Raw genomic sequence first — 26,046 nt, forward strand, 5'->3', positions numbered from 1 at the left:
CCAGCAGGAAGGTTGCGTGGGGGTAGGGTGGGGGGTCCAGGCAGGCTCCCTGGAGGAGGAGGAGCCCCCGGTGGAGACCCAGCTCTGAGAAGTGCAAAGCAACGGTGGGTGGGTCTGGACCACGACCCCAGAGGCAGCCCTGGCCGTGGAGCTGCCTGGTGGCCCAGGCAGGGCTGAGGTGTGTGGGCTTGTCTTCTGTTTGGGGGCACAGAGGCAAGAAGGTGTCACAGACAAACAGGGCTGTCCAGGTGAAACTCAAAGGAATAATGAGCCCGAGTGGGCGAGAGCCCGTCTGGGCACCAGGGCCCTCACAGTGCCCTCCAGAGCTGACCTGTGGGCCAGCCCCAGCCCTGGCCTTGGCCTAATTGACCCAGGCAGGGCCCGGTCAAGAACATCTCATCCTTGGGCCTTCCCCTCCCTGACAAGGTCTCTTCCTCTCCTCATCCCTTCCACCCAGCACTGACCTTGCCTGGCCTCGGGAGGTGCTCCAGATGGACTGAGGGTTGGACAGACAGACGGAGCATTGCTTGAAGAGACACATTTTATTAGGGCAAAGGGCTCACAACCTGTGCTCCAGAGCCTTCCCGTGTTACAGTGTTCTCTGAGGGCATAATTGACAGTGGCTGCAGAGGTGGTTTTATTTACAAAGCCCTTGTATTGGACATTTAGGTTAGTTCCATTTCTCCCTGTAGCAAATATTGCACGTGTCTTCAACCAAACGTCAATCGTTTCGTTAGGATAGAGTCCTACCAGTGGAGGCAATGGGTCAAAGAATGTAAGGTCTTGTATAGACTTGATCTGCATTCGCAACTTGTGCTCCAGATGGCGTCTATCAAATGAGAGTGGACGTGGCGCATGTGAGCCCAGTGGCGGTGAGCGCCAAAACCGCCTGACCAGCGTTTTGTCAACACTTACCTGATTCAGGTTCAACCTCTGTCCATGTGTTCACTGACTGGGTTTTTAAGATGTTCACAGTGTGTATATGTTTTCCTACTGGGGTGTGTGTTTTGTTCTGTAGAGTTTCTTATACTGATATCATATCTGTTCGTAACACTTGTTGCACACTTTCCCCCCGTTTATAGTTTGCCTTTTTGTATTGTTTATGCTGTTTTTTGACGTGTACTTGAACTTGCTATTTTTTTCCTTTATGATATTTTCCCTCATTTTTATGGTTAGAAAGTCCTTTCTATACCAAAAAAAAAAAAAAAAAATCAGGATTTGTTTAAAAGGGAAAACAGTGCCCAGCTCCAGGGGAAAGACCCCGCAGGACAGGCTCCTGGCACCTCTCAGGCTCAGGAACCTCATCTCTGAGGCTCAAGATGATGCCTCCAAAGCTTCCAGGGCCTCTCATCTGAGGAGGGGGCTTGGGGTGGGAGCTCCTTTAGCTTCATCCTGTGGGGGCTGCTTTTAGTTGGCAGCTGGCCTCCAAGCGGGAGGGAGCAAGAGTCCAGGCCCAACCCTGCCCCCACTTCTTGGCAGGGCCAACTTGGCTGCATTGACAGTCCCGATTTTCTGAGCCCTGAGGTCTTCATTGTGACACCTCCCCAGCCTGTTTCCTGTCTGAGCCTCGATATCCTACCTGTAAAATGGGTGTGCTCACAGGGTTAAGGGGCCTGGCCCAGGTGCTGCTCAACAATGCCAGCCTCTTCACAATGGTTGCCAGGCAACAGGGCCTCCTATCAGGGAGGGGAGCCAGACCTGCAGAAGGGGACTGGAGCCAGCAAGGCGGAGTTGAGGCAAGATGACAGCTACTCAGAAACACAATCTCTTCACGCCAGAACCTCACTACATCCCTGGGTAAGCGCTGGAGCCCTGGAGGAGGCTGGGGTCCGTGGAGAATGGGGGAGCAAGGTGGGGGGCTAAGGGCCCAAGGCCAGCTACAAGGGGAGCTCCAGGGAGTGGGGGTGAGGCCCGAGGGGTGGAGGGTCCTGGGGCAGGAGTGCTTGGGAGTGTCAAGGGCCTGGGCCTACACACCCTCTGGCTGCCGGCATGTCTGTCTGTCTGTCTTTCTGTCGAGAGCAGAAAATGGGGACAGCCCAACAGCTGGCGGAGGCTGTCTAAGTCACTGCAGGACGCTCACTCCAGAGTAATCCATGCTTTAAAGTCCAGATGAGCATCCGGAGTAAGCCAACGGGCAGGAGCGTAAGGCTGCCTTGCTAGGTGCTCCTCCGTGTGAAAGAGAAACACGAGCCCTCCACAGAGTGTGTGTGTGCACACCCCCACACACACAGATTCAAGGGAGAAAGGGAAGGGGCTGGGAAGGAGCCAGGCCTAACTTTTCACCACAGTTCTGAGGGAAAAGATGGGACGGAAGATACTGAAAAGGGCTCTGACCTCAGCTTCAGCTTCGCTTATCTCTTAAACTAGCAAACTGAATTCACTTTGTTAAAAGAAAACAATTCACACTCCTTGGGGGATCACACAGGCCCCCAGCAGCACTGAACTACCCACCACTCCCCTCGTGGCCTGCTGCTGTGATGTCTATGCCACTTTCCCACATGGCTCAACCGTCACCCCTACCAGTCGCCCTCCTGTCCAGCTCCCAAACTCTGTCCCATACAGTTGTCTACTGGCTGCCTAGGTGGCAAAAGTCTGGGCCAACCTTCGCAGTGGGACCAACTTGTATATAATGGGCTTCCCTGTGCCTTGGCCCCTGTCTGGACCCCGTCACCATCCTTGTAAATGCTTTGAGGGGGTAGAGGTCCTTGTTGTTGAAGGATGGCAATTGATGGTGGTGATGACAATGGAGCTCACCCCCTCTGGGCCAGGCCTGTTCTCGGGCCTGGAATGTGCCATCCACTCAAGCTTCAAGAGCCCCAGCAGGCAGGTGAGGTCAGGTGCCTTGCCTGTGGCCGGGAGGCTGGATCCACACCCTGCTTTCAGGGGCCCTGCCCTTGCCCACTGGCCCCGCCTCTTCCTCCTCTTCTCTTTGCAGCTATGCTGGCTTCTACCCTCAGCTGCGCTACCAGGTGGGGAACACCTATGGGCGCACCACAGCGCAGCTGCTCACAGACCCCAGCGTGCGCAAGAGCCCCTGCTCCGTGCTGTCCCCCACATCCAAGCCCAAGTTCATCGAGGACTTCAGCAAGTCCAAGCCACCTTGGATCCCCTGCCGCGACCTGATGGAGCCCCACATCCCCCACTACACTGGTGAGTCACCTGCCCACCGGCCCGGCCCCTCCCGGGCCCTCCCCGATGCCTTTTGTCGCTCACAGCCATCCTGCCCTGTCCGTACAGGTCTGAAGCCCTACAAGAACTTTGAGATCCTGGGTAGATTCCCACCCCAGGAGGCGGACACCCAGGGGCCACCTGGGGTACAGAACGCATCCGCGCAGGTCCAGCTGCCTGCAGGCTTCATGCCCTATCCCTGCTACCCTCCACGCTCACCAGGCAGGAAGGGGGACTCCAGGGACTTTGGACACCCGGGCCTGCGGCTGGCCTATGGGGAAGAGGGCTGGAAGAGCACCATCCCTGACCACGAAGCCCCTGGGTGGCACCAGGTAACTAGAAGATGCGCCAGGACTGAGCCTCACCCCAGCCAGACCCAGGTCGGGGCTGGGGCGGTGACTTGCCCCCTCTCCATCCCAGCTGTACCACTACAGGAGGGACGAGTGCCCGCCCCCAGCCCGCCAGCAGGAGACACTAGATGTGGGCAGGTTCCACAGGCTGCCCCAGCTGGATCACCCCAAACTGATCCAACGCAAGGCCATCTCAGGTGGGCACCCAGGGCCTGGGTAGGAAAGGGGGACACCCCCTTCAAGGCTTCAGGGGCCTAGGCAGGATGAAGGGTGAGAGCAAGTGAGGAGTGATGCTGTGGGCCCGTCCTGCCCTGAGACCTGCTTCCTGGAGCCCCGCTTCTCCCAAGGCCGGAAGCTCCTGCCTGCCCATTTCCATCCGACCCAGCAGACAGTCACCAATGTTTAGGAAAGGGAAGGAGCCCAGACAGACCCACAACACACCTGGGAGCCGGTGGGTATGCCCAGGGCAAGGCAGAAGGGATCTGGAGCGGGACCCTGACCTCTTCCTCCCCCAGGCTATGCTGGCTTTGTCCCCCGGTTTGCCTGGGTGTTGGGGATGAATTACCGCAATGGGGTCACACAGGCTATGGACGAGTTTGACAAGAACCAGGTACAAAGACACCATCCCTGGGCCTGCTCCGGAGTGCCCAACTCCACCTGCAGGGTGGTCTGTATGCCTCTGAGCGAGCAGGAGGACGGGGCTGTGAAGGCCAGACTTCCTTAGAGGCCTGGGGAGGGGGTTCTGCCTGGCCCAAAGAGGCTGCTCGCCCCCTTGGTTCCCTGCTTTGGAGCAATGTGGGGAGTGGGGAAGACAGAGGAGCCCCTTGAACATTAGCTACTTCCCAGGAGAACGCCAGCCCCACCCCACCCCAGGACATTTTTCTTGCTGGTTACCACATGGGGGAGGCAGCACATCTCAGTGCCTGCCTGTTTCCCCAGTTCCTGTTCAGAAATCCCATCTGTGCCCTGGGTGAGCGGTTGCCCAGGACACACTGGCCCAGCAACACCATCTACAGCAGCCGAGGCCTCATACCTTTCTACATGGGCTTCATACCATGTGAGTGCACAGAGGGGTCCAGGCCCACCTCATTCAGACCAGGTCACAGGGACCAGGTCACAGTGACCAGGCCCCTGTGGGGGGGGGGGGGGCAGCTGGGGCCCCTCACCTATGCTGCACCACTGGCACAGGGCCAGCTGTATTACCACATTGTCCCCAGGGTCCCTTGCAGTAGGACTGCGCCCCGCCCCCCCCATTCCCCACTGTGGAAGGGGCTCAGCAACCTCTTCTACTAAAAGCTGCAGATGGAGGCCAGCTGTCTCCAGACCTACTGGCTCCCTGCAAGTTTAGCACAGACAGGCCAGGCCAGGCCCGCCCTCAGGAGGCAGGTGCCCAGGGCAGCCCCAGGCTCCTCAGAGGCCTTCATGTTCACAGCCTGTGCTGACCCCTCCAGCAGCTACTTGTAGGCTCACCATGGGCGCACGGCAAGCCCAGGAGCCCAGTGGCAACACTGCCCTTTGTAGCCATGCAGAACAACTTTGCGCTGACGTTTGGGAACAGTACCCGTAAGGCCTATCAGAAGGAAATGAAGAGGCGAAAACAGACACTATGAAAACGCTTTAATGATGGTGTCTGTACAGCACATGACATCAAGACAGGAAGGAGAGCAAGTAGACACACAATGAGACGTGGCTATCAGGGAACAGACTGCGAGTGAATAAAGAGTTCACAAGGCTCCCGTGCTCTACCGGGTATCAGACAGCTCTAGGCCACCTCCTCCTCCGCCTCCTCCTCAAACTCGCCCTCCTCCTCGGCCGTGGCGTCCTGGTACTGCTGGTACTCAGACACCAGATCATTCATGTTGCTCTCGGCCTCAGTGAACTCCATCTCGTCCATGCCCTCGCCCGTGTACCAGTGCAGGAAGGCCTTGCGCCGGAACATGGCTGTGAATTGCTCCGAGATGCGCTTGAACAGCTCCTGGATGGCTGTGCTGTTGCCGATGAAGGTGGCGGACATTTTTAGCCCCCGAGGTGGGATGTCACAGACAGCTGTTTTCACATTGTTGGGGATCCACTCGACAAAATAGCTGCTATTCTTGTTTTGAACGTTAAGCATCTGCTCATCCACCTCCTTCATGGACATTCGACCCCTGAACACAGCAGCTACCGTCAGGTAGCGGCCGTGGCGGGGGTCGCAGGCAGCCATCATGTTCTTGGCATCAAACATCTGCTGGGTGAGCTCTGGCACCGTCAGGGCCCGGTACTGCTGGCTGCCCCGGCTGGTCAGTGGGGCAAAGCCAGGCATGAAAAAGTGCAGGCGGGGGAAGGGGACCATGTTGACAGCCAACTTGCGCAGGTCAGCATTGAGCTGGCCAGGGAAGCGCAGACAGGTGGTGACCCCACTCATGGTGGCCGACACCAGGTGATTCAGATCACCGTACGTGGGTGTGGTCAGCTTTAGGGTTCGGAAGCAGATGTCATACAGGGCCTCATTATCAATGCAATAGGTCTCGTCTGTGTTTTCTACGAGCTGGTGGACTGAGAGGGTGGCATTGTAGGGTTCCACCACCGTGTCCGACACCTTGGGAGAGGGTACCACACTAAATGTGTTCATGATCCTGTCTGGGTACTCCTCTCGGATCTTGCTGATAAGAAGGGTACCCATCCCAGAACCAGTCCCCCCACCCAGGGAGTGGGTCAGCTGAAAGCCCTGCAGGCAGTCACAGCTCTCAGCCTCCTTCCTCACGACGTCCAGCACCGAGTCGACCAGCTCTGCACCTTCTGTGTAGTGCCCCTTGGCCCAGTTGTTCCCCGCACCACTCTGACCTGCAAAAGAGGGCAGTCGATCGCTCTTTGGCCAAGGGTCTGATCACCAATGTCAAAATGGCCAAATAACCCGGAGTGAGAAGACACACAGAACTGACCCTGCCGGTAGAGCCTACGGACCCCCAAACCGATAACGCAACAGCCTGCCTCGTTCAAACTTAAGTTAGGAATCAAGACAAAATGACTTAACAAACCAGCTCCTCCCACGGGCAGCTCCTGCCAATTCCCAAGGACAGACGGGCCACCAGAGCTGCAACCGCCTCTAGCACAGCCATCACCACAGGCAGATTACATCTGCCCGCTCCTTTGCGGGTGGACAGCTGGGCCTTCCTCCCAAAGCCGCTTTAGGAAAGGGGATTGAGTGACTGCAGCGGGGAGGACAGTGTCCAGGGGCCCTAGCTGCTGCTCGGGGGACAGAGTGGATCAGAATCTCGATTCCGCGGTACTGACGGTGGTGACCTTGGGCACCTCTTGACCTTTGAGCCATCCCGGCTAACAGGCCGCCGCCCAGCCCCCATCCACGGCTCACCGAAGACGAAGTTGTCCGGCCTGAAGATCTGCCCGAAGGGCCCGGACCGCACGGAGTCCATGGTGCCCGGCTCCAGGTCCACGAGCACGGCGCGGGGCACGTACTTGCCACCTGGGGGGCGAGTGGGAGGGCGTCAGCAGGCGGGGGAGTAGGGCTCCGGCGGCAGGAAGAGTGGGAAGGGGCGCGGGGTCTCACCGGTGGCCTCGTTGTAGTACACGTTGATCCGCTCCAGCTGCAGATCGCTGTCCCCGTGGTAAGTGCCAGTAGGGTCGATGCCATGCTCGTCACTGATCACCTCCCAGAACTGCGAGACGCGGGCGGGCCGGGGCTGAGTCACGCCGGCGGTGTCCGGAGCCGGCCCCACCCCGGACGGGCGCCGCCCTGCCCTCCCCCGCCGCCGGGTCCGTCCTCGGGGGCTCCTGCCGCCGCCCCGGCCCCGGGCCCGATCCCAGCCCCGACTCCGACCCCCACCCTCGCACCGGCCCCGCGCGGGGCCGCAATGCGGGGGCGCCACCCGCCCGCTGCCGCCATCTTTCCCGTCCGCCCGCCCCGCCCGGCAGACCCGCGCCGGCCGCGGCACCCCGCCGCCCACCTTGGCGCCGATCTGGTTGCCGCACTGGCCGGCCTGCAGGTGCACGATCTCTCTCATGGCGACGGCAGCAGCGGCGGCGGCGCAGGCGGAAGGACGGAAAAAAGAGCCGAGGAGCAGGCGCGCAGAGTGCTACAACCGACGCTCGGCCGGCGCTTATATGCCCGCCGTGCCCGCCTCCGCCGGCCTCGTATTGGGCTGCCAGAACGAGGCTGGCAAGCGGCCTCTCTTGATTGGCTGTAGCCTCGTCAATCGGGCAGCCTAGTGCCCGCCTTCCCAACGCCTTTCGCTGTTTATTGGTCGGCGGCGGCCTCTGCTCTCCCTATCAAAACTCCCCCCCTCGCGCTGCGGTGGTCTGTCCATTGGGTGTTTCAAATGATTGATTTGTCCTCTCATTGGCTGGCTCCGGAAAGCACGCCGCCAGGCCGGCGCGATTGGCCGCGCGGGGCCAGCGTCCTGGTAACCGCCGCAGTGCCGCGGCGGCGCGCGCGGGCTCGGGGCGCGGCGCTCGGCTGGGCCGCGGGGGCGGCAGGTGTCCCGGCGGCCCCGGCGGGCGAGCGCATGCCCGGGCCCCGCCGTGCGTTTCTCGGGGGCGGCCGCCGCGAGTGAGGGCGCGCGTGGGCCGGCCTCGCCGCCCGCGGGTCTCGCTCGGAGCCCAGGAGTGGCGCGAGGCAGCGCGCGGCAGACAAATGGGGCCTGGGGCGGAGGGGCCCCTGCGCCCCTCCCGGCGCGGTCAGGTGCGGAGCACGTGGGCGCGGCGCCCGGCCCGGGGGAGGGGCCTGCCCGGCAGCCGCGCCTGTTGTGGAGACGCGCTGGCCCCGCGCCCGTCGCCTTGGTGCCCCGGCCCCAGGAGCGCGCCGAGCCGCGTGCAGCCGCGGGCCGGCCCCCCACCTCCGGGCTCCCCGGCCCTGGGACCCCGGCCACGGATCTGCCTGCCGGGGCTGACCAGTGCTTCTACTTTTTCCTGATTTACGTTTAGGGAGGAAATAAAAACAACGTACGCTTATGAAATTACATGTGTTCGCGCCTTCAGTCAATCGCTTTAAAAACAGTACGCTTGCGTTATATTTTTGTAACGTTTTTAAAGAGAAAAAGTTACTCCCTTGTGTCTGCCCTGACGGTCCCTCTTGCGGTGACCACCGGGGCCTCTCCAGATTCGGGTTTTCTCGGTGAACTTCTTACCCTCCTTTGCCCCTACGCCGAGGGTGTTGGGGGCAGCAGCTGGTTGTTTATTTTCCTCTCTCTGGGGGGAATGCACTCCCCTACTCTCTAACACGTAAAATGAGGGCTCTGTGGCGACTGCGGCGTAGCCGACTGAAAGTGTTACCTGGATGGACAGCGGCGCGCTGGCCAGAGACTAGCCTTCCCATCCCATCCCCGGGACAGTGGTCGGGACTGCAGTGCTGCCCTGGAGGGTGAGTCAGCACAGTGATGGGCCGTCGGTCCCAGCAGGGCCTAGGGGACCAGCCGCCTCCCCCACAGACCGGTCCAGGGAGGCAGGCCTGGCTTCTGTGGACCACAGGTCTCCCTCGTGGGGCGCGCAGGGCCACTGGCTGCATCCTGGGTCTGCGCAGTGCCCTGCAAAGTAGCTTAGCTGCCCAAGCGGCAGTTGGCAAGGCTGAGGCGCTGCAGTAGGGAGGCTGCTGGGGCTTCTCAGCACTGAGTTGTGCAGAGCCACAAATTGGTGAGACAAGGAGCAGCTCGCCTTTCTCCCCAGTGAGCCGTGCGAAGCTCTGCTACGGTGGCTCTTTGAGGTGTTTGTCAAAGCCCCCCAGACCCCCCAGGCCATGTGGCCAGAGACCCCCACTGGAAAAGGCCCCTGCTTCCTGTGAGTGTGCACAGGGTTGGGAGTTGAGTGTGGCACCCCCATTTTACAGGTAACAAAATAGTTCTTGTGTCACCAGCCTAGGTGTGATCCCCAGAGCTCCCCCTGGCACCAGGTAGTCCGGCGTGCCCCTCCCGTTGCCTGTGCAAGGTGGATACTAGCTGGGGACAAGACAGCAGGAGCCTCCCTTGGGCCTGCGCTGGGTTGGTGAGAGGAGACCCTGCAGGTCCCCACCCTCAGCCAAGGGTGTTCCTGCCTGGGCCCAGTGGGGGTTTGTGGCCTCGCGGGATGCAGAGCAGAGAAGGCCAGAGGCACAGGGAAGCCCAGGCAGGGGCCGTGGGAGCGCTGGGCGGCTGGCCCTCCCACCCTAGCCTGCAGCTGTTAGAGGGAGGCATCCACAACGGCAGCTCTGTTTACTGGTGGCCATGGTCCCAGCGGGAGGGTGCGTTACCGCCAGGCAGGGGCAGCAGGCAGACAGTCGTTTGTGGCCTCAAAGGACCTGGCGGTCAGCCTTTGTGGGCGGCCTCACCCGGAAGGAGAGGTGTGGGGTACTTTCTTCCCCTCTCACTGCCTCCCGGCTGTGGAGAGGGGGCCCCCTGCGTCCCCAGGGAACTAGCCAGGCCTGGCTCCTCCTCAGGGACTTGTATCAGAGGGACCACGAAGCTGATGTCAGATCTGCAGGAATGCACTGAAGTCACAGAAGTGGGGGGAACCCAAGAAGGGTGCATGGACCTGCCTCCGAGGTCTCGCTCTGGCCAGGTCTCTCATGGCTCCCAGGAGTGGGGGCTACCTCCCTCGGTGGACAGGGGGATCCTCAGGCTCAGGAGGCCTAGGAGTTTGTTGGGGGAAGGGGACCTGGGGGGAGCTGAGAGGGGCTGGGAGTATCCCAGGTGGGGACTGAGGGGACTGTGACGTGACGGCGGGGGACACAGTGGGGGGTGGGGTGGGGCTGGTGACTGAGAGGGGCTGGGGTCTGGGGGGTCTGAGGGGACTGAGAGGGTAGGGGTTGGTGTTTGCTGAGAGAACCAGAAGGGGAGTAAAAGGACAGGACCAGGGGCAAGAACTGGCCCTGGGGCTCTGCAGCCTTATCTGACCATCACACTTCTCCCCCACTGGGTCTGGCTAGGCAAGCCCGTGTAGGGGAGTGCTGAGAAGGAAGGGGCGCCCCCATCAGGGCAGCGTCTCTGGCCCAGAAGGAGGTGACCGGCCACAGTGGCAGACTCTCTAAGGAGAAGGGCAACCCAGGCACTTGATCAGGGCCAGCCCCCCGCCGCTGGTCTGTCCCTGTGGCCCCTCTTGGGGCCGAGTTCTGGTGGAGCGCAATTCACTGAAGTTTGCTTTTTCCGTGGGTGGCTGGGGCGTCGGGCTGGGGTTGTGGGCAGCACAGGGCTGGAGGGGCGGGAGGCCCAGGCTGCTTCCTTGGTGTCCGGTTACTGGCTGGCCGGCAGACCAGCCTTCCTGTGTGGAAACCTGCTGCACCACTGCGGGAGGGGCAAGGGCAGGGGCTGGGGCAGGGGCAGCGCTCAGCCCTGGAGGCCCTCGCGGTGGGGGAGGGGGCTCACGCATGGGTTCCAGGTGCCGTGGCACCAGCGGTCACTGGTAGGACCTGCTTCCTGGGACATGTTGGGGTCTGAGCACCTGCTCACCCGGGCCCTGGAGGGTAGTGCCACTGTGGCCACAAGGCACAGGCCAGGGTGCCCGGGAAACCTGAGCGTGGGCTCTCCTGCCCCCTGGCCCCATGCACCTCCATTCCCCCCACCCTCGCAGCCCTGTACCCCCCTGAGCCCAGCCTCCTTGCAAGCATTCCTGGGCATGGTGCGTGAGAGCCGGCTGCTCCTGCCTCTTGCACCCTCAGGGAAGGGCCCGGCAGCATCCAGCCTTTCCTGGCCCCAGCTTCTTGCTGCGGGAGGTCTCCACGCTCTGGACTCGCCTTCTGTCCCCAGCAGCCATGGAGAGAAACAGAGCTACAGTCTGGGGCTCAGGGGTCAGCTGTGTGCCCACACCCACTGGGCGGCTAGGTCCCATGCAGGCTCGCCACGGTCTGGCCGCGGGCCCGAGTGTCCGCTAGGGGGCAGCCTTGCACTGCCCCACGCCCAGCTGTCCTCAGAGGCCAGCCTGGGACCCTCCCCCCAGTGCCCCTGTCAGGGGAGTGAAGACCACTCACACCTGGGTCACAGCTTCTTCTTTATTTGCAAAGAACGTGAACCAGACGACTCAGAAGTCCACTGCTACAGGGATCACCCAGGGTACCCAGAGGTCAGTGGGCAAGGGTTGTGGGGGTCCCCGGGGGTGCCCACCCCTCACAACTGCTGGGAGGCCAGCACCTCAGGGTTCTCGTGGCAGTGGGCCTCCTTGGCGGTGGCCCGAGGTGGGCTGCGGGCCCTGCAGGGGCAGCAGCGGCTCACCAGGCGGTCCCAGGGCTCCAGAGACCGGAGCCAGAGGGGCAGCCAGGCCCAGGACCGCAGATGGTGGGGTAGCCAGGCTGGCCGGTGCTGCTGCAGGACGTTGATCAGGACAACGAAGAGCACCAGCCCGGCCAGGGGCCCCCCAACGGCAGCCAGCACTGTGCCGCCTGCCAGGGAGAGCCCAAAGGTGGCCAGTGGCAGCAGCAGGAAGCTGAGCAGCAGGTAGGCAATGGCCACCCAGCGGTATTGGGCGGTCAGGTCCCCGAAGCGCTTGGCCAGTGGAATGGGCAGCCGCAGGACAGGCACCACGTACCACAGCAGGATGCCGCCCAGGTTGAAGAAGAAGTGGATGAGGGCGACCTGGAGAGTGGGAGGGCAGGCAGGGGCAGGAGTCTGGGCCTGATGGCCCAGGGTCCCCTGGGCTCCCCAGGATGCCTGCCCTGCCCTGCCCTGGCAGAAATGGGGCCAAGTCCAAAGCCTGTCTGGGGTCCTGCTCGTTGACTGAGATGGGTCACCTGGAAAGGCAGACTCCCACCAGGTGTGGCACACTCCCCCCCCCCCAACACCGTGGGGGTCAAGAGCCCAGTCTGGCATCCCAGTGTGGTAATGGCATTGTTGATGGCTGCATGGATCTGACCTGCCCCTGGGCTGGCTTAGCTTGTGCACACCTCATGCCTAGTGACCCCGATCCTTCTCATCCCTGAGTTGACTTGGCCACCCAGCCCTGGGCTCTGGTCTGGCTCCTGTGGGGAGGAGGTGCAAGGCCACATGTGGAGGGAACACAGCCCCCTCCAACGGCTGCTGGACTCCAGGACTGGTGCAGCAGGTGCAGTCTGGAGGGCTTCCTGGAGGAGGTGGGGCAGGGGCCTGCCCTGGGAGGGTCTGGGAGGACAGAGACGGAGCAGAGGCAAAAGGGCAGATGGGAGTCAGGGGAACCAGGGCTCATCTCTTGTGGGTGCAGCCCAGAGAGGTCCAGGCTTTCAGAAGCTGCACCTGTCTGGACCCGAGCAGAGGTGGTGGAGGAGGGAAGCTCGAGCCAGGGCAGTGGACCACAAAAGGGGTGAGTTGGAGAGAGAATCAGCAGAACTAAACAAGTCTGGTTGGGGGGCATAGAGCTGGGGGGCTGGAGGGAGGCATCCTGGAGGCAGAACTGTGTCTAGGGGCATGGAGCGCCCAGCATAGGTGGGGCGCAGCCTTCACAAGAGGATGGCATGTCATCCAGGTAGGGACCTGCTGGGTTTAGGTGGCTGGCGGGCAATAGGGGCATCCTGGAGGTGGTGAAATAGAGGGCTTGAGGCCCCACAGGGCTGAGGGGCCTTGAAAGAACACAGCCAGGAGCATAGGGTCAGGGGTAAAGGAACAGGGCCCCTGGGGAAGGTTGGGGAGGGGCTGCCAAAGAGAAAGGAAGAGAGGGCACCCTAAGTCCACATGATCCTGGAGATGATGAGCTCACAGGACAGGAAGATCAGGGCTGGGGGTCTGGGAGATGCTCACAGGGTCCCTGGGGTCTGAGGAGATGAGGCTGCCGGTCTGAGCGGGCAGCCAGAGGTGGGTCCCAGGAGAGCTTAGGCCATGGCCAGCCTGAGGCCCTAGGGCAGGCCTCACACCTCCTGTCCACAGGGCTGGACTCGAGGGAACCGGGCCCAAAGGAAAGCCCCAGGCCAGCGCTGGGAGTTGAGGGGGCTGTTGGGGGCTGGGGAGGGGTGAGGGAAGGTGGTACCTGGACGGCGCTGAGCAGCATGTCTGCGGGGCTGGCTAGGGCCGCCAGCAGAGCCGTGGTGGTGGTGCCAATGTTAGAGCCCAGGAAGAGGGGGTACGCACGCTCCAGGCTGATCACCCTCACCCCTGGGGAAGCCAGGGGTCACCATGGGGCCCTGAGCCCCGCACCTGAAACCCAGTGCCTGCCCGCCACACTCACCCATGAGCGGCACAATGGCGGCCGTAAAGACGCTGCTGCTCTGGAGCATGAAGGTCAGGCTGGCACCCACGAGGATGGCCAGGTAGCCGCTGAGCCAGCCGAATGGGAAGGGGAAGTCTGGGGAGAGAGCTAGGTCACCCCGGGCCCAGTCTCCCTGCCCCCGCCCCTGCCAAGGCCCCGCATCCCACACCAGCGTTGATGACAGTCCTCACGGCCTGGGCAACACGGCCGCGCAGCACGGAGTTGAGCAGCTTGACGAGGAGGACGAGGCAGGAGCAGAGCCCGAGCAGGGAAGCTGCCAGCAGGATGAAGCCCACGGCCAGGTCCGTGAGCGCCGTTCCTGCGAACAGGTGGTGGCCTGGTGGCAGGGTGGGGGCAGGTGAGTGGTGGCCAGCTTGTGGGGTGGGCAGGGGTAGGGGCAGGCGCCGGGCCTCACAGGGCAGGTGCTCCAGGGCGGCTGAGCTGTTCCTCTCAGGGCAGGAGTCGGAGGCGGCCACTCCACAGTTGCTGCCATTCCCCGTGGTCTGAGGAGGTGAGGTGAGGTGGGCTCAGGATGGGCTCAGAGTGGGCAGGACTGGGTAATTCAGCAGGTCGGAGTTCGAGGGTCAGAGGCACCTTACCATCTCCCCCCTGGTGCCACACCATCGCTTGACGAGGCTGCTGTTGGTGGCATTGCCTGTGGCACTTCCCGTAATCACATTGGCATCCAGCTGGGGGACAGAGGGGCCGCAACCGTCTGCTGGACCCTCAGGACTCGCCTGGGGCTCAGACGCCCACAGCCCAGCCCAGTCCACTGTCCCCTCCCCTCCCCCACCCAGCGCAGGGCCCAGACTCTTCTGCTCTGTCCCCTCCACCCCCCAACTCCAGCGTGCTGTCCTCACCTGCACAACAAGGTGTGTGAGTGGCTGCGTCAGCACCTTGAGGATGTCAGGTGCACGCCCCCCAGGCTGCAGGCTGGTGGTGCCCAGGGCTAGAGCGCTGAGCCTCTCCAGTGGGGCCATGGCACTCTCCAGTGGCAGCAAGATCAGCACTGTGAGCCAGTTGAAGATGCTGTGCACGGCTGAGCCTCCAAAGGCCCTGTGGTCGCATGGAGTGGAGTGGTCAGTGGTGGCCTTGGCCGCGGCCTGGACTGCAGCCCCTGGCCCCTGCCCTACCCACTTACCTCCGAAACTCATCCCGGTCCCCTGACTGTGCCATTGAGACCAGGGTGCTGGTGATGGACGTGCCCACATTGACGCCCATGATGATGGGCACCGAAGCCTGGACGGTCAGCACTGTGGGGGTTGCTGTGTCAGGCCCCCGCGCCCGCCACCCCCCCCACCATCCCGGGAGGAGAGGGCCACTTACACTTAGAGGCCACCATGCTGACCACAATGGAGGAGGACGTGCTGGAGCTCTGCACGAGAACTGTGACCAGCACACCAATGACCAGTCCAGCCACAGGGTTGGACAACACCATGTTGTCCTTGAAGATGTCTCCGGCCACTTTGCCTACACCAAGAAGAGAGGTGCACTGAGGCTGTGGAGGGCTGGCTGCCCACCCCACCCCCAGCCACCTGGCCGGTCACTCACTGCCCAGCAGCTGGAAGGCAGAGCTGAGGATGTCCAGGGAGCAGATGAAGAGGTAGAGGCTGCCCAGGAGCCCACAGGCCTTGAGGAAGCCAATGACCACCCGGAGCACCCTGCCGGCCAAGCTGAGCTCTGAGGACACAACACAAGGCTGTCCTCAGCCAGCCCTTGCCTTGCGCTGCCCAGCACCCCCCCCAGGTCACTTCCTTCTCTGACCCCCAGGGCAGGGCCTGGGCCCCCCTCTGTCCTCCTGGGGCAGGGCCTGGGTGGCCCGCCTCTGTTCCCCAGGGCAAGGTCTGAGTCAGTCTCCTCTGGGCCCCCCTGGGTCCTCCAAGGCAGGGCCTGGGCTTTCCTTTGTCCTCCCGGGGCAGGGCCTGGGCGACCCTCCTCTGTTCTTTTGCAGAAGGGCTAAGCAAACAGCCCCTAGGGCCCCCCAGAAGCCTAACTGCCAGCAAGAGAGAGGAAGAGGGGCAGGCTGGGCAGCAGTGGCTCTCGTCTCTGGACAGGGCAAGCAACCAAGCTGAGGAACAAAAGTTCCCCAAGTGGCAGTCTGCATGGTGGGTTTCCATGTGGCCTGTTGGGGCAAACCCCCTCCCTGCTCTCTCTCTCTGAGGACCCTTTCCATATTCAGATCCTAAGGAGTTGGAGCCCCCTTTAACCAGTTACCTGCCACCTCCAGACCTACCTTTCCAGGATTGGCCAGTGTCCTTCAGCTCAGGGAGGGCCCAGGGGTCCGTGTCCCTCTCTTCCAAGACCAGGGCAGAACCAGAGGTCCCTGCAGGGGTTGGGATCAAGAAGGACCAGGGCCCCAGCCATTCCCTGGGCACCCTCAGGTGGGGCAAAAGGGGGTGAAGGGGACTGTGGATGGGGGCCTGATGAGGTTCAGCAGCAGGAAGCAGGGAGCCAGGGCCCTCTAGCTTGTGTGGCCCTAACAGAGCTGTCATGAGCCCCTGGAGGCTCTCAGGAGACTGGCTGGAGCCCCTCTCCCTGCTTACCCAGAGCAATGGGACAGGGCCTGATGGGTGGGCAGAGGCAGGCGGAGACCTTGGCCGTGGGGCTCCTGGTACCTGCATTTCCCAGACTCCGGTTAACCAGGCCAACCAGGTCCAGAGTAGTGGGGGGGACCTGGCCACTGGTGAGGGAATTCGGCATGGATTTCAGGCAGGGGCAGACCCAGGCCCAAGCCGGGATCTCCTGGGGGAAGAGCAGGTCAGACACATCTCCTCCCCCTGCCCCACCAGGTCTTGGGGTCCCCTGATCTGAGACCTTGCCGACTGTCCTCCTTTCCCACCCCCTGCTGGCCTTGGTGACCTCCCCTTTTCTCCATCCACAGGGGGATGGCTACAGTGACCTCAGGTCACTGTTAGGTGAGTCTAGTCCAATGTCGGGGCACTGCCGGCTTCCTCACTGGTGCTAGCTGGAAGAAGACCTTGAGGGTGGCCCAGGGCACAGGGTGCCGGGGTGCTGGCCAGAAGTGGCCAGGATCCAGGAACCCAGGGACCTGTGCTATCGGGTGTCATCGGGGGCACTGCAGATGGTCCTGACTTAGACTTTGGAATTTGATACCAAATAGTGATGTCTCCGCTTGATAAGGGACCCACCCCTGGCGATAGGGAGCAGGGCAGGGGGCTCGGGCACCCCCACCCCACCTCGTGTCCTCTCTGCAGCCTGTGGATCCAGAGCCCCTGTCTAGCCCTTCTTGACTCCCTCTCAGTCCCCAGGGCTCAGGTCCTGGGGGGCTTTCTGTTACCCCTCCCTCCTGGTCACCAGAAGCTGGTCTCTCGCCCTCACCTCCTGGAAGCTAAGGGTGCAGAGGGCTCAGCCCTAGGCCTGAAGGTCACCCAGCCCCAGCCCCGGTGTCCCTGGGCCCCCGCCTGGCTCTAGAAGCTCCTACCTGTGTGGGTAGTGAGGGGGCACCTGTGGGGAAGAGGTATAGGGCGGGAGCCGCTGCAGGTCAAAGATCTGCTGGGCGCACACATGACCTGCTGTGCGCTGAGCCCCATTAATGTTTACCCAGGAGCTGAGTCCCCCAGGTACCTGCCGTAGCCCCAGGCACCTGCCTTGTCCAGGTCCCAATGTCACCTTGGGGCAGGCACTCTGGGCCCCCAGCCCAACCCTCTTGGAGGGGAGTTTCTCCCTGGACAGGCCCCAAGCCAGGCCAGGGGCGTTGCAGGGCTGGGCGCCGGCCTTTGGTGCTAGACTTCCACAAGTAGACGCCTGTGGAACACTGCTGGACACTGCATGCTGCCCGCCCAGCCGGTTGGCCAGGGGCCCCTGGGGAAGTCTGCCCCAAGTTCTGCAGACCTTATCGTGGTCATCCCTGCCCTGGTCAGCTGGTGGGAAGGAAGCCTTTTGCGTCAGGGGAGCAGGGAGGGCACCAGCCCCAGAGGTCATCCAGTTCAGATCCAGGTTCAGGGAGGGCTGGGCTCCACAGAGCTCCCCGGAGCCCAGTCCCAGCGGTGAGCAGTGACGGTTGACTACGTTGTGTCTCCATCTGCAAGTGGGGGGAGGGCAGGGCCCCTCCCCAGGCCACATTGCTACCCGGCCCACCGCCCAAGCCCATCTGGACTAAGAGACTCAGCCCACCTTCTCCTCTCCCCAGCTGAGTCCTGATTGGCTCCATTGCTTGTGGGATGCCCCTTCTTGGGGTCAGTCCCCTTCCCGGGATGTTGGGAGGAAGAGCTGCCCCTGCTGGGGCCAGCCCCTCCCCCTCCTCCTTGGGCCTGATCTCCCCAGGGGGTCTGCTGGCCCAGCACCCTGCTGGCTGCCCCCTCCATTGCTGTGTGCCTGGGAGACTTTGCCCCAGGGAAGGAGGAGGTCTCAGAGTGTCCTCTCAGCAAATTCTCTCATCCCTCCCCGTCTTGGCACCCGCTGCCCAGGGTGGGCCCCGCAGTCCCTCCCAGGGGCTCCTGAGTGACAGCTCCTGCCCAGGTGAGGATGGAGATGTTGCAGCCTGACTTGGGGGGCGTCTGCGTCCATAGCCTCCAGCAGCTACTCTGGTCCCTCTGAAGGGTCTGTGTGGTGGTCACTGGGAGGCAGAAGGAAGCTGAGAGCCAGGAAAGGGCCCAGCATGGGTGCAGTCCTACTGAGCTGTGTGAACTGAGGCAGGTCCCCACCCTCTCTGGGCCTAGAGCCGGCCCTACCTAGGGCCCTCTCCTTGGACACCTGTCACAGGGGTGACTTCGTGGCCGCAGGGGACCCTCCTGGAACGGCGCCCAACACACGGTGGCAGTGCAGTGAGCTTTGCTGAGTGAATGAACTTCACAGGCTGCCTTGCAGGCCAGGGACGAGGCAAGTGGCTCTTCCTCTGTTCCTAGATCACCCCTCAGGGACGTCTTACAGGGGAGGGGAGACCTGCTCCAGCACCAGCAGGGACAGCCTGGCCCGCCCTGCCCCTCAGAAGCCGTCCTCTGAGCTGAGTCCAGGCCGGGCTGGCCTTCAGGCGACTCTGACAGAGGCACCCTCCAGCCCCCATGCAGTCAGGCCAGCTTGTGGCCTGGGAATCCTGGCCAGGAGAGGCAGGAGGTCACCCGCAGGGTCTCACGGTGCTACGGGCACAGGCCCCAACCTTAGTCTGTGGCCGGGGTTGTCCGTGTTGGGCAGCTCCCAGGACACTCTGCCCCCAGGCTGTTCTGGGTGGGCCGTGCTGCAGGCAGAGGTCCTGAGGCAGGCCGGCTGCGGGCAGCGGCTCCCCTGCCAGGAGTAGCAGTGGCCGGAGCTCAGACCTCAGGGCTGCCTGGAGGCTCCCAGCAGAGGTTGCCGCAGCCCCAGCAGCAGCATCTGGGTTGTGGGAAGTCGGGCTGGGGGCCCAAGGTGGGGCAGAGCCTGGCCGGCTGCTGAGTGATGGCAGTGCTGCCTTTGAGGGGCGCAGGGGCCTGGGGCTCCATGTGAGATGGCTCCCGCTCAGCCTTGACTGCCAAGAAGGTGGCCAGGTCGAGGTCCAGCATGGCCACCCCTCCACGGGGCGTGGGCGTGCTCTGGCGGCACTGCGGGCAGGGGATCCAGCGCTGCTCATTGGTCCGTGTGTCCAGACGCCGCACGCACGCCTGGCAAAACGTGTGGCCACAGTAGAGGCGGCGTGGCAGGTGCCCGGTGAGGTCGTAGGCCGAGTAGCAGATGATGCAGTCGCCCCGCCGGGTCCCAGCAGCTGTCCCCTCCTCGGAGGCCTGGGGACCTTCTGGCTGCAGCATCCTGGGGGAGGTGAGCAGGGGAGCTGCAGCCACCCCGCTGCCTCTGTGACAGCCCCTCATGGGCAGGCCCGGCACCGGGAGCCCACTCCAGAGGACAAGAGTCCAGGTCTCTGCAGACCCGGGAGGGTGAGTGGTGGCCAGTGGGGCCAGCAGACGCCAGGCTCTGGGCACAGCCTGGGTTCCCATGGCTGCTGGCTGAGTAGCATCCTGTCCCCCTGTTTGGTCCCTCTCAGTGGCCTTCCTGCTCAGCCCCCACCCACGCCAGCCTGCCTGAGCCCCAGGGCTCTCTTACCTGCACCGTCCGCTCTGCTGGGTGGTATGCCCAGCCAGAGGGTGGCCAGGGGTGGGGGGGGACCCAGGGCGCCCTGCGGCTCCCTCCCTGGGGCTCGCATTACTGGCCGAGCCCGGCCGAGTCAGCTGGTGGCTATGGGCAGGCGTGGGCTCCCCTTTCAGCCACAAAGCGCTTGCAACTGGATCCACCACAACCACCATCACTGCAGGAGATAAGGTGCCCCCCACTCAGTCCTGCCAGCCCCATCCGTGCCCAGACCCAGGCCTGGCTCTGATGCTGTGCTGCTCTCCACGGCCTCTCTTCTCGCCTTGCCCGCCCAAACCCGCCCCCCTCATGCTCGCCCACATAAACCTGGCCTCGCCTTGGGTGACCGACGCATGTTCTTCAGCTTTTGGTTCAAGCATTGCCTCCTCCAGGAAGCCTGCCAGGACCCCCACTGACTAAGATCCCTGAGGGCTCTGCTCCTCCGCAGCTCAGTCACAGTGTGCATGTCCCTATTGCTTTATCCCGGCATCTTCAACCCTGCCTGGGCTGGGTCTGTCATGTTCTCATCACAGGGTAGTAGCCAGCCATGCAAAGCCCCAAGAAGGCGCTCAAGCACAGGTGTGGAGATCCCCACTCACACCCAGGGACCACCCAGAAGCTCTCTGAGGCACAGGGCGCTTTGGGCAGCCCGGGCTGCCTGCATCAGAGGCCACCTCTCCTGGCATCTGCCTGGCTGCAGCCCCGGGGCCAGCCTAGTGACCGGGCCAGGAGAAAGGGGTGTGTCAAGAAGGGAGGGATGTGTCAAGAAGAGTCAGGATGGGGTCCCAGGACCCTCACCACCTGGCTGGGAGGGAGCCAAGGGCCAGAGGGGCCCCTCCTTATTCCTATCGCCCTGGCAGTCTGCAGCCTCCCGGACTGGTCAGACGGGTTTCTGTGGCTGGCCTGGGTGGGGTCACCCTCTGGTGGGGGCTGGCCATGGCGCAGAGGCCGGGAGTCTGGCACACGTGAGTCCCTGCACAGTCAGGCCAGTGACATATCGGCCCACACCCAGAGACTGGTCCTGCTGTGTGGTCAGTCACCATGGGTCAGAGGAGGGCTGGCACCAAAACCTGTCTGTCCTGTGAGCCTGGCTTGGCTTCCTACTCCAGCCATCTCTGCCCGGCCCTGGAAACTGCGGGGTGCCAGGGCTGGCCTCGCCACTCGCTCCTGGCCTCACCCCAGTGGTGAGACAATGCCAGCACTCGGCACCTCAGCTCCTGCACGCCCCTGACCAGGCATGCCATGCTGCTCGGTCAGATGAAGGGCCAGGCCTGGCCCAGGACCTTCTCTGCCCACCTTCTCCAGGAAGCCCAGGTCCCGGAGGCAGGACAGTGGGTGAGCAGCATGGCCTGGGTGCCGCACAGCAGATGTTCAGATGTTTCAAGGGAAACCAGAAGAATGCCTCAGTGAGGTAGGGCAGTGACTCACGGGTGGCAGGGCTTGGTCCTGGCCGCCCCGGCTCCCACTCCCAGAAACTCGCCAGCACCAGTCCCACCCACCACCATCCTGCCAATTTGATCCTCCTCCTGGAGGCCTTTCCTGTGGCTCCACACCCGGGTTCCATACACGGCATCCTCCTGCTGTCTGACTCAGGGACTGCCCTGTCTCCCAGGTTCGGCCTTGGCCCTGGAGAATGCAGAGTAGCTTGAACCCAGGCCTGGCCGGGCCAAAGCAGGGGACACACTCTCGCCCCTCCTGTCCAGCCTCTGGGCAGACCTGAGGCCTGCAGCGCAGCTTAGAGTGTCATGAGGCAGTGGCTTCCCCCGACTAAAGTCCCAGAGGCTGGGGGCCTGTGGTGTGGTCCAGTCTGGGACCCGTCCCGAAGGGGGCAGCAGCAAGGGAGAAGAGTCGCCAGAACAAAGCTCACTGTACTTTATTGCCTGGGGCCTGGGCCTTGAGGGAGGTGGTCAAGGGTGTCCCCGGAGGCTGCCATCCTGGCCAGTGCCCAGGGCTCCTTTTCAAGGGGCCTGAGCGGAGATGTTGGCCTTCTTGGTGAGCAGTTGTCCCTCTCCAGGCTGGAAAGTGGCTGATGCCCATGACAGTGGCCCAGTGGCTTCCCCAAACGTCCAGGCCCTGCTGTGGCCGCCTGAGCAGAGAATGGGGCCTGTTGTGCTAGGGGTCCTGTGGCAGGCCCCCCAGCCCGGTGAAGGCTGGGCTAGGAGACAACACAGCAGCTGTGGCAGCGGCAGAAGCGAGGGCAGTGGCAGCAGGAGCAACAAGGGCAGCAGCAGCAGTGGTGGGCGATGTCGTCACCACGCCCAACAGGTGGCAGGCCAGCATAGGTCAGTCCTGCAGGGCGCTGCTCACTGCCATAGGGGTTGCCGGGCTGCTGCCAGGCTTGCTGGCCCTGGACAGGCGCGGCCCCTTTGGCCCCCTTGGCGCCCTTGGGCCCTAGGGCCTCCTCGGTGGGCTGTAGGAGTCGGGTGGGCTCCGGGGTGCAGGACCCCACAGGCAGAGGCTGCGACTCCGAGGAGGGAGCCACCTCCAGCTGCTGCTCCAGGTCAGGCCGCAGGTGAGCCCGGGGGATGCTGATGTGGGAATACGGGTTCTTGACGACCATCTCGTGGGGATCCATGGCCCGGCCTGGCAGGGGTGGGCAGAGGAGACCAGATTGGCTCACTGGAGGGGAATGGCTGCAGCCCAAGAAAGCCCACCCTAGGAAGAGCCAGGCTGTGAAGATACAGAGTATGCGAGGCCTGTGTGTCAGCGTGTGTGTGCAAGGCCTGTGTGTCAGTGCGTGTGCATGGGGCTGAGCCGAGGGTGAGGGAGCGGGAGGCCGGTGTCTCCCAGCCACCCCCCAGGTGTCCTTCCCCTCCCAGAGTGGCAGTGCCCTGCCCGGAGCAGGGACTGGCCTGGCAGAGGCTGGGAGATGCAGCTGAGCTGGTCCCATGGGAGAACCCAGTGTAGGGAAGGCCCTCGGCCTAGGACCCACCTGAAGTGGTGATGGCAGCAGTCTGTCCTCTTGTCCTCTGGGCCAGGTCCCAGTGCCTGTGAGCTGAGCCACCAGCAGCCGCCTTTTCCCTCCTGGGGAGGGGCGGGGCCATGGGGCGGTGCTCAAAGATGGGGTTCCCAGGATCTCAGGAGGCCCCTGCTCCTGAGCACAGGCCATTGCCCACCCGTGCCTCTCCGGTGGGCGGCAGCCACCAGTCCCGGTGACTCAGCCTCGATGCATCCAGAGCATGTCCTGGGCCCTCCAGGGATCTGCAATTCACCAGGAACAAAGGCAAGAGGTGAGCCTGCCGTCAGGCCCTCAAATGCCAGGCCTGCAGATGGTCTGCCGACCCTAGCCATCACTCACACACCTCAGAGCCCCTGCTTTGGGGCAGAGGTCAGAGGTCCTCCCTGGAACCCATAGCCTCTACCTGGCAGACAGAGACCAAAACGGTGAGAGCACAGACTACTGGGAGGTTTGCTGTTTTTTTATCTGATAAATGTTTCATTTACACAGCTTTGCCAATAAAACTTACCTTACAGTTGGCGACATGGGCTTCATGCACAAGTGACATTTCCAGCTCATTTCTGAAACTGCACTTTCTCTCTGGTTGGTGGGCTGGGGGCAAGTCCGCCCCCGCGTTCCCATCCTTGGCCCTCGGACCCACTCCCACTTTCATCTGTAAGGTGGCGCAGAGCGCCCGCCACACAGGGTAGCTGTGTGTGGGGTGACGATGGCTGTGAGCACTGGGATCTGGGCCTGGCACTGGTGAGCAGCCCCTGGGGCGGCCGGGGCAGTGGGGTGCGGCCCGGACCCGCACCCCTATTCCTTGGCGCCTGGGGAAACCCCCAGGAAGGGCGGGATCAAGTCAGACGTGGCCCAGAGGTCAGGGTGACCGGGTCCTGCGTGAGGCCGGTTAGACCGGTCTGGACACGAGTTCTACCGATGCGGCACCGGATGTGGGGAAACCGGGCCCGGGACCCCAGACTTGAGAGGTGGCCGACAGAGCCCACTGCGCAGGCGCCATAAACCCCGCCCCTGCAGACTCCGCCCCTTGCTGCTAGGTGGGGGCTAGCGCATGCGCGAAACAGACCTGGGGCGGCCGGTGGGAACTTTATTCCCCAGAAGCCTCCGCGCTCGAGGGTTCCCCTAAAGACCTGGTTCGGGGTCCGCTGGCCTCGGACGGTCCAGGACCCGGCTTGGGCCTCCCCAGCTCTGGACCGCGGGCTCGGGAGGCGCGGACTCGGGTGGGCTCGGAGTCGGGGGCGCTGCACGGGGCGGGACCTCATCCCTAGGGGCGGGGTGCGGCCTCGGGGGAGGGGTGGGACCGGGTGGCTTGTGCCTCCTGTGGTGCGCACCCAGGGTCGGTGGGCAGCAGAGCACGTGGCCCAGGCTGGACTCCCAGCCCTCCCCTGGCCTGGGCTGCCTCAGTTGCCCCACCTTAATGCCAGGGCCCCATAAGGCCTTCGCTGTCCATCCCTCCCGCCAGGCTCCTGCTCTCGCTGAATGGCGGAGGAAACTGAGGCCCAGACACTAGCCCGAGGTCACACAGTCGTCAAGTCCGGCCCTCTGGGGCACGGACGCTCCTCCAGCCTGTCCTACCTACGCGGGCTCCCTCACTTAGAACACCGACCTCTCTGGGCTCTGCTGGCCTGCAGGACACGGGCTAGGCCTAGCCAGGTGCAGTCTGGCCTGTACGGAGGAGAGGGGTCTGTGGCCAGAAGGGGCTGGACTGTCTAGGGTCAGGTGCAGAGCCCAGGACTGGTGTGGTGGCTGCGGCGGGTCAGGGGACAGCACTCTGGAGGCCCCTGCAGCCCTGGCCCCCTGGCCTGTTGTTGCCAGCATGTCCTTCCTCCTCCCTCTCACCTGAGGGCTCCCCACAGACGCAAGGTGCATCCCAGGGGAGCAGGGAAGCCTGGCCTCACCAGGAAGCAGAAAGGAATGGGGCCTCTGCTGGGTGGGGTCAGGTTAGCACACAACTATGTGGCAGCAGGACACGTGCTGACCTGATGGGATGCCGGAAAGGGCCACCCCACCCTGGTAGGTGTGTGTCCTCCGTGGGCTGCTCCACTGCGGCCTGTCTAGCCCGTCTGTTTGACCTTCCACATACGCCTCACCCCACCCATCTGTCCAAACGTCCTGTCTTTGGAGCCTTCTCCCAACCACGGCCCCTGCATCCCTCCACTCCTCTGATATCAGCTTGCCCACCCCCACTCATCCACTAATGGTCACCTCGGCCTCTGAGCCTGCCAGCGCTGGGGACAACCTGGGTGCACCTGTGAGCAGGGAACTCCAGAGGCATGACCACTGGGGGCAGAGTGGAAGGACAAGCAGATACCCTGACTCCCCGGGGGCGACACAAGGCAGTCCAAGGGTGGGCCCCTGGGAACCAGCTTTTCTCCCACCACTCTGGGCTCCCGTCCCCTTCCTCCCTCTGGCATTGTGAGGCATCGGGCTGCGAAAAGCAGGATATCCCTTCCAGAGTTGGAGGGGAGACTTGACTAGGACCCACGGTCAATCAGGGGAGGACGGGTGGGGAAGGCTGGAGAGGGGGGCGCGGGGGTCGGCGGCGGATCGAGGGGCGGCCGAGAGACTGGCCCCGCCCCGCGGACCCCGCGCGGGTCCCCAGACGGGGGGTGGCGCTGCGGGCGCGGGCGGGCGCCGCGCGCACTGCGGTCCCCGCGCCTCCGCCGCAGAGCGCGCCACGCTCCGCACGCACCTGCCGCCGCCACCGCCGCCGCCGCCGCCGCCGCCGCGCCGAGCCCCGCGCCCGCGCCCAGCGCCCCGCGCCCCCAGGAGCCGCCGCGGCCGCGCCGTCGCCCGAGGTCGCCGCGGAGCCGCCGGAGCCGCGGGAGCCGCGGGAGCCGCCGGGCCGAGGCGCGGGCGCCGCATCGGGGCCTGCCTTTGAGACAACCTCTGCGGCGGCGGCGCGCGGCCCGGGGACGCCAGGCTGGGGCAGGTGAGCGCGGGCGGGGCCAGATGGCCGCGGGGTCGCAACTCGCCGCCCCTCCCCACCCGGGCAGGGGTCGCGTCTCGGGGGCGGGGACTGGGGAGGGGCTGGGTTCCCAATCTAGCGCGGGTCGGGGTCAGAGGTCGGGCGCCTGGTCTTTTGTGCAAGGCGTGGGTGGGGGTGAGGGTGGGTCCGGGCGCTGCTTTCACGCTGTCTCTCACCTGCAGCTCCGGCCTGATCCAGGCCTCTCCGCTCCCGTCGCCGCCGAGCCCGCGGCCCGGGTCCACCCGCAGCCAGGGCTCAGGCTAACTGCCTTCCCTGGGCGCCCTGTCCTGGAGCCATGGGGCCCACCTAGCCCCTGCCTGCCCGGATGTCCCGGCCCGGGGACTGCTGACCTCGGCTGCAGGGGGAGCCCCCCCCACGCCCCCTCGCCATCCTCAGCAGCTGGAGACCCTGGGTGAGCCCCTGGGCCAGACCTCCAG

The 26,046-nt window shown here is 63.8% G+C and overlaps 5 protein-coding genes across 28 annotated transcripts; 1 reads left to right on the top strand and 4 right to left on the bottom strand.

The window, feature by feature from the left end:
• The first annotated feature begins 1,741 nt into the window (after nt 1-1,741).
• Nucleotides 1,742-5,128, top strand: CIMIP2A (ciliary microtubule inner protein 2A). Its single transcript, XM_044778288.2, has 7 exons — nt 1,742-1,797; nt 2,936-3,150; nt 3,238-3,500; nt 3,589-3,715; nt 4,034-4,128; nt 4,458-4,575; nt 5,040-5,128. Exons 1-7 carry the CDS (start codon nt 1,742-1,744, stop codon nt 5,126-5,128), a joined length of 963 nt encoding a protein of 320 aa, XP_044634223.1.
• TUBB4B (tubulin beta 4B class IVb) lies at nt 5,119-7,919 on the bottom strand. The gene is made up of 4 exons (XM_044778284.2): nt 7,463-7,919; nt 7,066-7,174; nt 6,871-6,981; nt 5,119-6,341 (listed from the first exon to the last, which is right to left on the bottom strand). The coding sequence occupies exons 1-4, from the start codon at nt 7,517-7,519 to the stop codon at nt 5,281-5,283; spliced, it is 1,338 nt and encodes a 445-aa protein (XP_044634219.1). The 5' UTR covers nt 7,520-7,919; the 3' UTR covers nt 5,119-5,280.
• Nucleotides 7,920-11,452: 3,533 nt separating this feature from the next.
• On the bottom strand, nt 11,453-17,834 carry SLC34A3 (solute carrier family 34 member 3). Of its 23 annotated transcripts, none has more exons than XM_070518220.1 (13): nt 17,071-17,831; nt 16,172-16,308; nt 15,862-15,951; nt 15,180-15,308; nt 14,955-15,098; nt 14,770-14,881; nt 14,489-14,684; nt 14,228-14,317; nt 14,044-14,131; nt 13,798-13,965; nt 13,608-13,724; nt 13,410-13,534; nt 11,453-12,432 (listed from the first exon to the last, which is right to left on the bottom strand). In XM_070518220.1, the coding sequence occupies exons 1-13, from the start codon at nt 17,709-17,711 to the stop codon at nt 12,343-12,345; spliced, it is 2,127 nt and encodes a 708-aa protein (XP_070374321.1). In that variant the 5' UTR covers nt 17,712-17,831; the 3' UTR covers nt 11,453-12,342. The 23 variants fall into 23 exon arrangements, with proteins under 23 accessions (XP_070374321.1, XP_070374315.1, XP_070374314.1 ...); XM_070518214.1 differs by having other exon boundaries at nt 11,454-12,049; nt 16,244-16,308; nt 17,071-17,825; XM_070518213.1 differs by having other exon boundaries at nt 11,454-12,049; nt 17,071-17,825.
• A 917-nt stretch (nt 17,835-18,751) lies between these two features.
• Nucleotides 18,752-19,691, bottom strand: RNF224 (ring finger protein 224). Its single transcript, XM_070518236.1, has one exon. It carries the CDS (start codon nt 19,550-19,552, stop codon nt 18,896-18,898), a length of 657 nt encoding a protein of 218 aa, XP_070374337.1. The 5' UTR covers nt 19,553-19,691; the 3' UTR covers nt 18,752-18,895.
• Nucleotides 19,692-21,538: 1,847 nt separating this feature from the next.
• Nucleotides 21,539-25,921, bottom strand: CYSRT1 (cysteine rich tail 1). Of its 2 annotated transcripts, none has more exons than XM_044778306.2 (3): nt 25,786-25,921; nt 22,615-22,883; nt 21,539-22,265 (listed from the first exon to the last, which is right to left on the bottom strand). In XM_044778306.2, exons 2-3 carry the CDS (start codon nt 22,724-22,726, stop codon nt 21,838-21,840), a joined length of 540 nt encoding a protein of 179 aa, XP_044634241.1. In that variant the 5' UTR covers nt 22,727-22,883; nt 25,786-25,921; the 3' UTR covers nt 21,539-21,837. The 2 variants fall into 2 exon arrangements, with proteins under 2 accessions (XP_044634241.1, XP_070374338.1); XM_070518237.1 differs by lacking the exon at nt 25,786-25,921 and adding an exon at nt 23,150-23,669.
• Between the last annotated feature and the right edge of the window lie 125 nt (nt 25,922-26,046).

The sequence above is a fragment of the Equus asinus genome, chromosome 10 (assembly GCF_041296235.1).
Source record: "Equus asinus isolate D_3611 breed Donkey chromosome 10, EquAss-T2T_v2, whole genome shotgun sequence".
NCBI lineage: Eukaryota > Metazoa > Chordata > Mammalia > Perissodactyla > Equidae > Equus > Equus asinus.

What these genes read in the sequence shown, in the direction of transcription:
- SLC34A3 (XM_070518211.1), bottom strand. Translation starts at nt 17,711, where the DNA reads ATGTGGCCTGGGGAGGGGCCCTGCCCTCCCCCCACTTGCAGATGGAGA. An exon ending in GCCCTGTCCCATTGCTCTGG is followed by an intron (nt 15,952 to 16,171) that starts GTAAGCAGGGAG and finishes CAACCCCTGCAG; the next exon opens with GGACCTCTGGTTCTGCCCTG. An exon ending in CAGCATGGTGGCCTCTAAGT is followed by an intron (nt 14,882 to 14,954) that starts GTAAGTGGCCCT and finishes CAACCCCCACAG; the next exon opens with TGCTGACCGTCCAGGCTTCG.
- RNF224 (XM_070518236.1), bottom strand. Translation starts at nt 19,552, where the DNA reads ATGGGAACCCAGGCTGTGCCCAGAGCCTGGCGTCTGCTGGCCCCACTG.
- CYSRT1 (XM_044778306.2), bottom strand. Translation starts at nt 22,726, where the DNA reads ATGGCCCCGCCCCTCCCCAGGAGGGAAAAGGCGGCTGCTGGTGGCTCA. An exon ending in TGCTGCCATCACCACTTCAG is followed by an intron (nt 22,266 to 22,614) that starts GTGGGTCCTAGG and finishes CACCCCTGCCAG; the next exon opens with GCCGGGCCATGGATCCCCAC.
- CIMIP2A (XM_044778288.2), top strand. Translation starts at nt 1,742, where the DNA reads ATGACAGCTACTCAGAAACACAATCTCTTCACGCCAGAACCTCACTAC. An exon ending in CCACATCCCCCACTACACTG is followed by an intron (nt 3,151 to 3,237) that starts GTGAGTCACCTG and finishes CTGTCCGTACAG; the next exon opens with GTCTGAAGCCCTACAAGAAC. An exon ending in CTACATGGGCTTCATACCAT is followed by an intron (nt 4,576 to 5,039) that starts GTGAGTGCACAG and finishes TGCCCTTTGTAG; the next exon opens with CCATGCAGAACAACTTTGCG.
- TUBB4B (XM_044778284.2), bottom strand. Translation starts at nt 7,519, where the DNA reads ATGAGAGAGATCGTGCACCTGCAGGCCGGCCAGTGCGGCAACCAGATC. An exon ending in GCAACCAGATCGGCGCCAAG is followed by an intron (nt 7,175 to 7,462) that starts GTGGGCGGCGGG and finishes CGCGTCTCGCAG; the next exon opens with TTCTGGGAGGTGATCAGTGA. An exon ending in GCCGGACAACTTCGTCTTCG is followed by an intron (nt 6,342 to 6,870) that starts GTGAGCCGTGGA and finishes CCTCTTTTGCAG; the next exon opens with GTCAGAGTGGTGCGGGGAAC.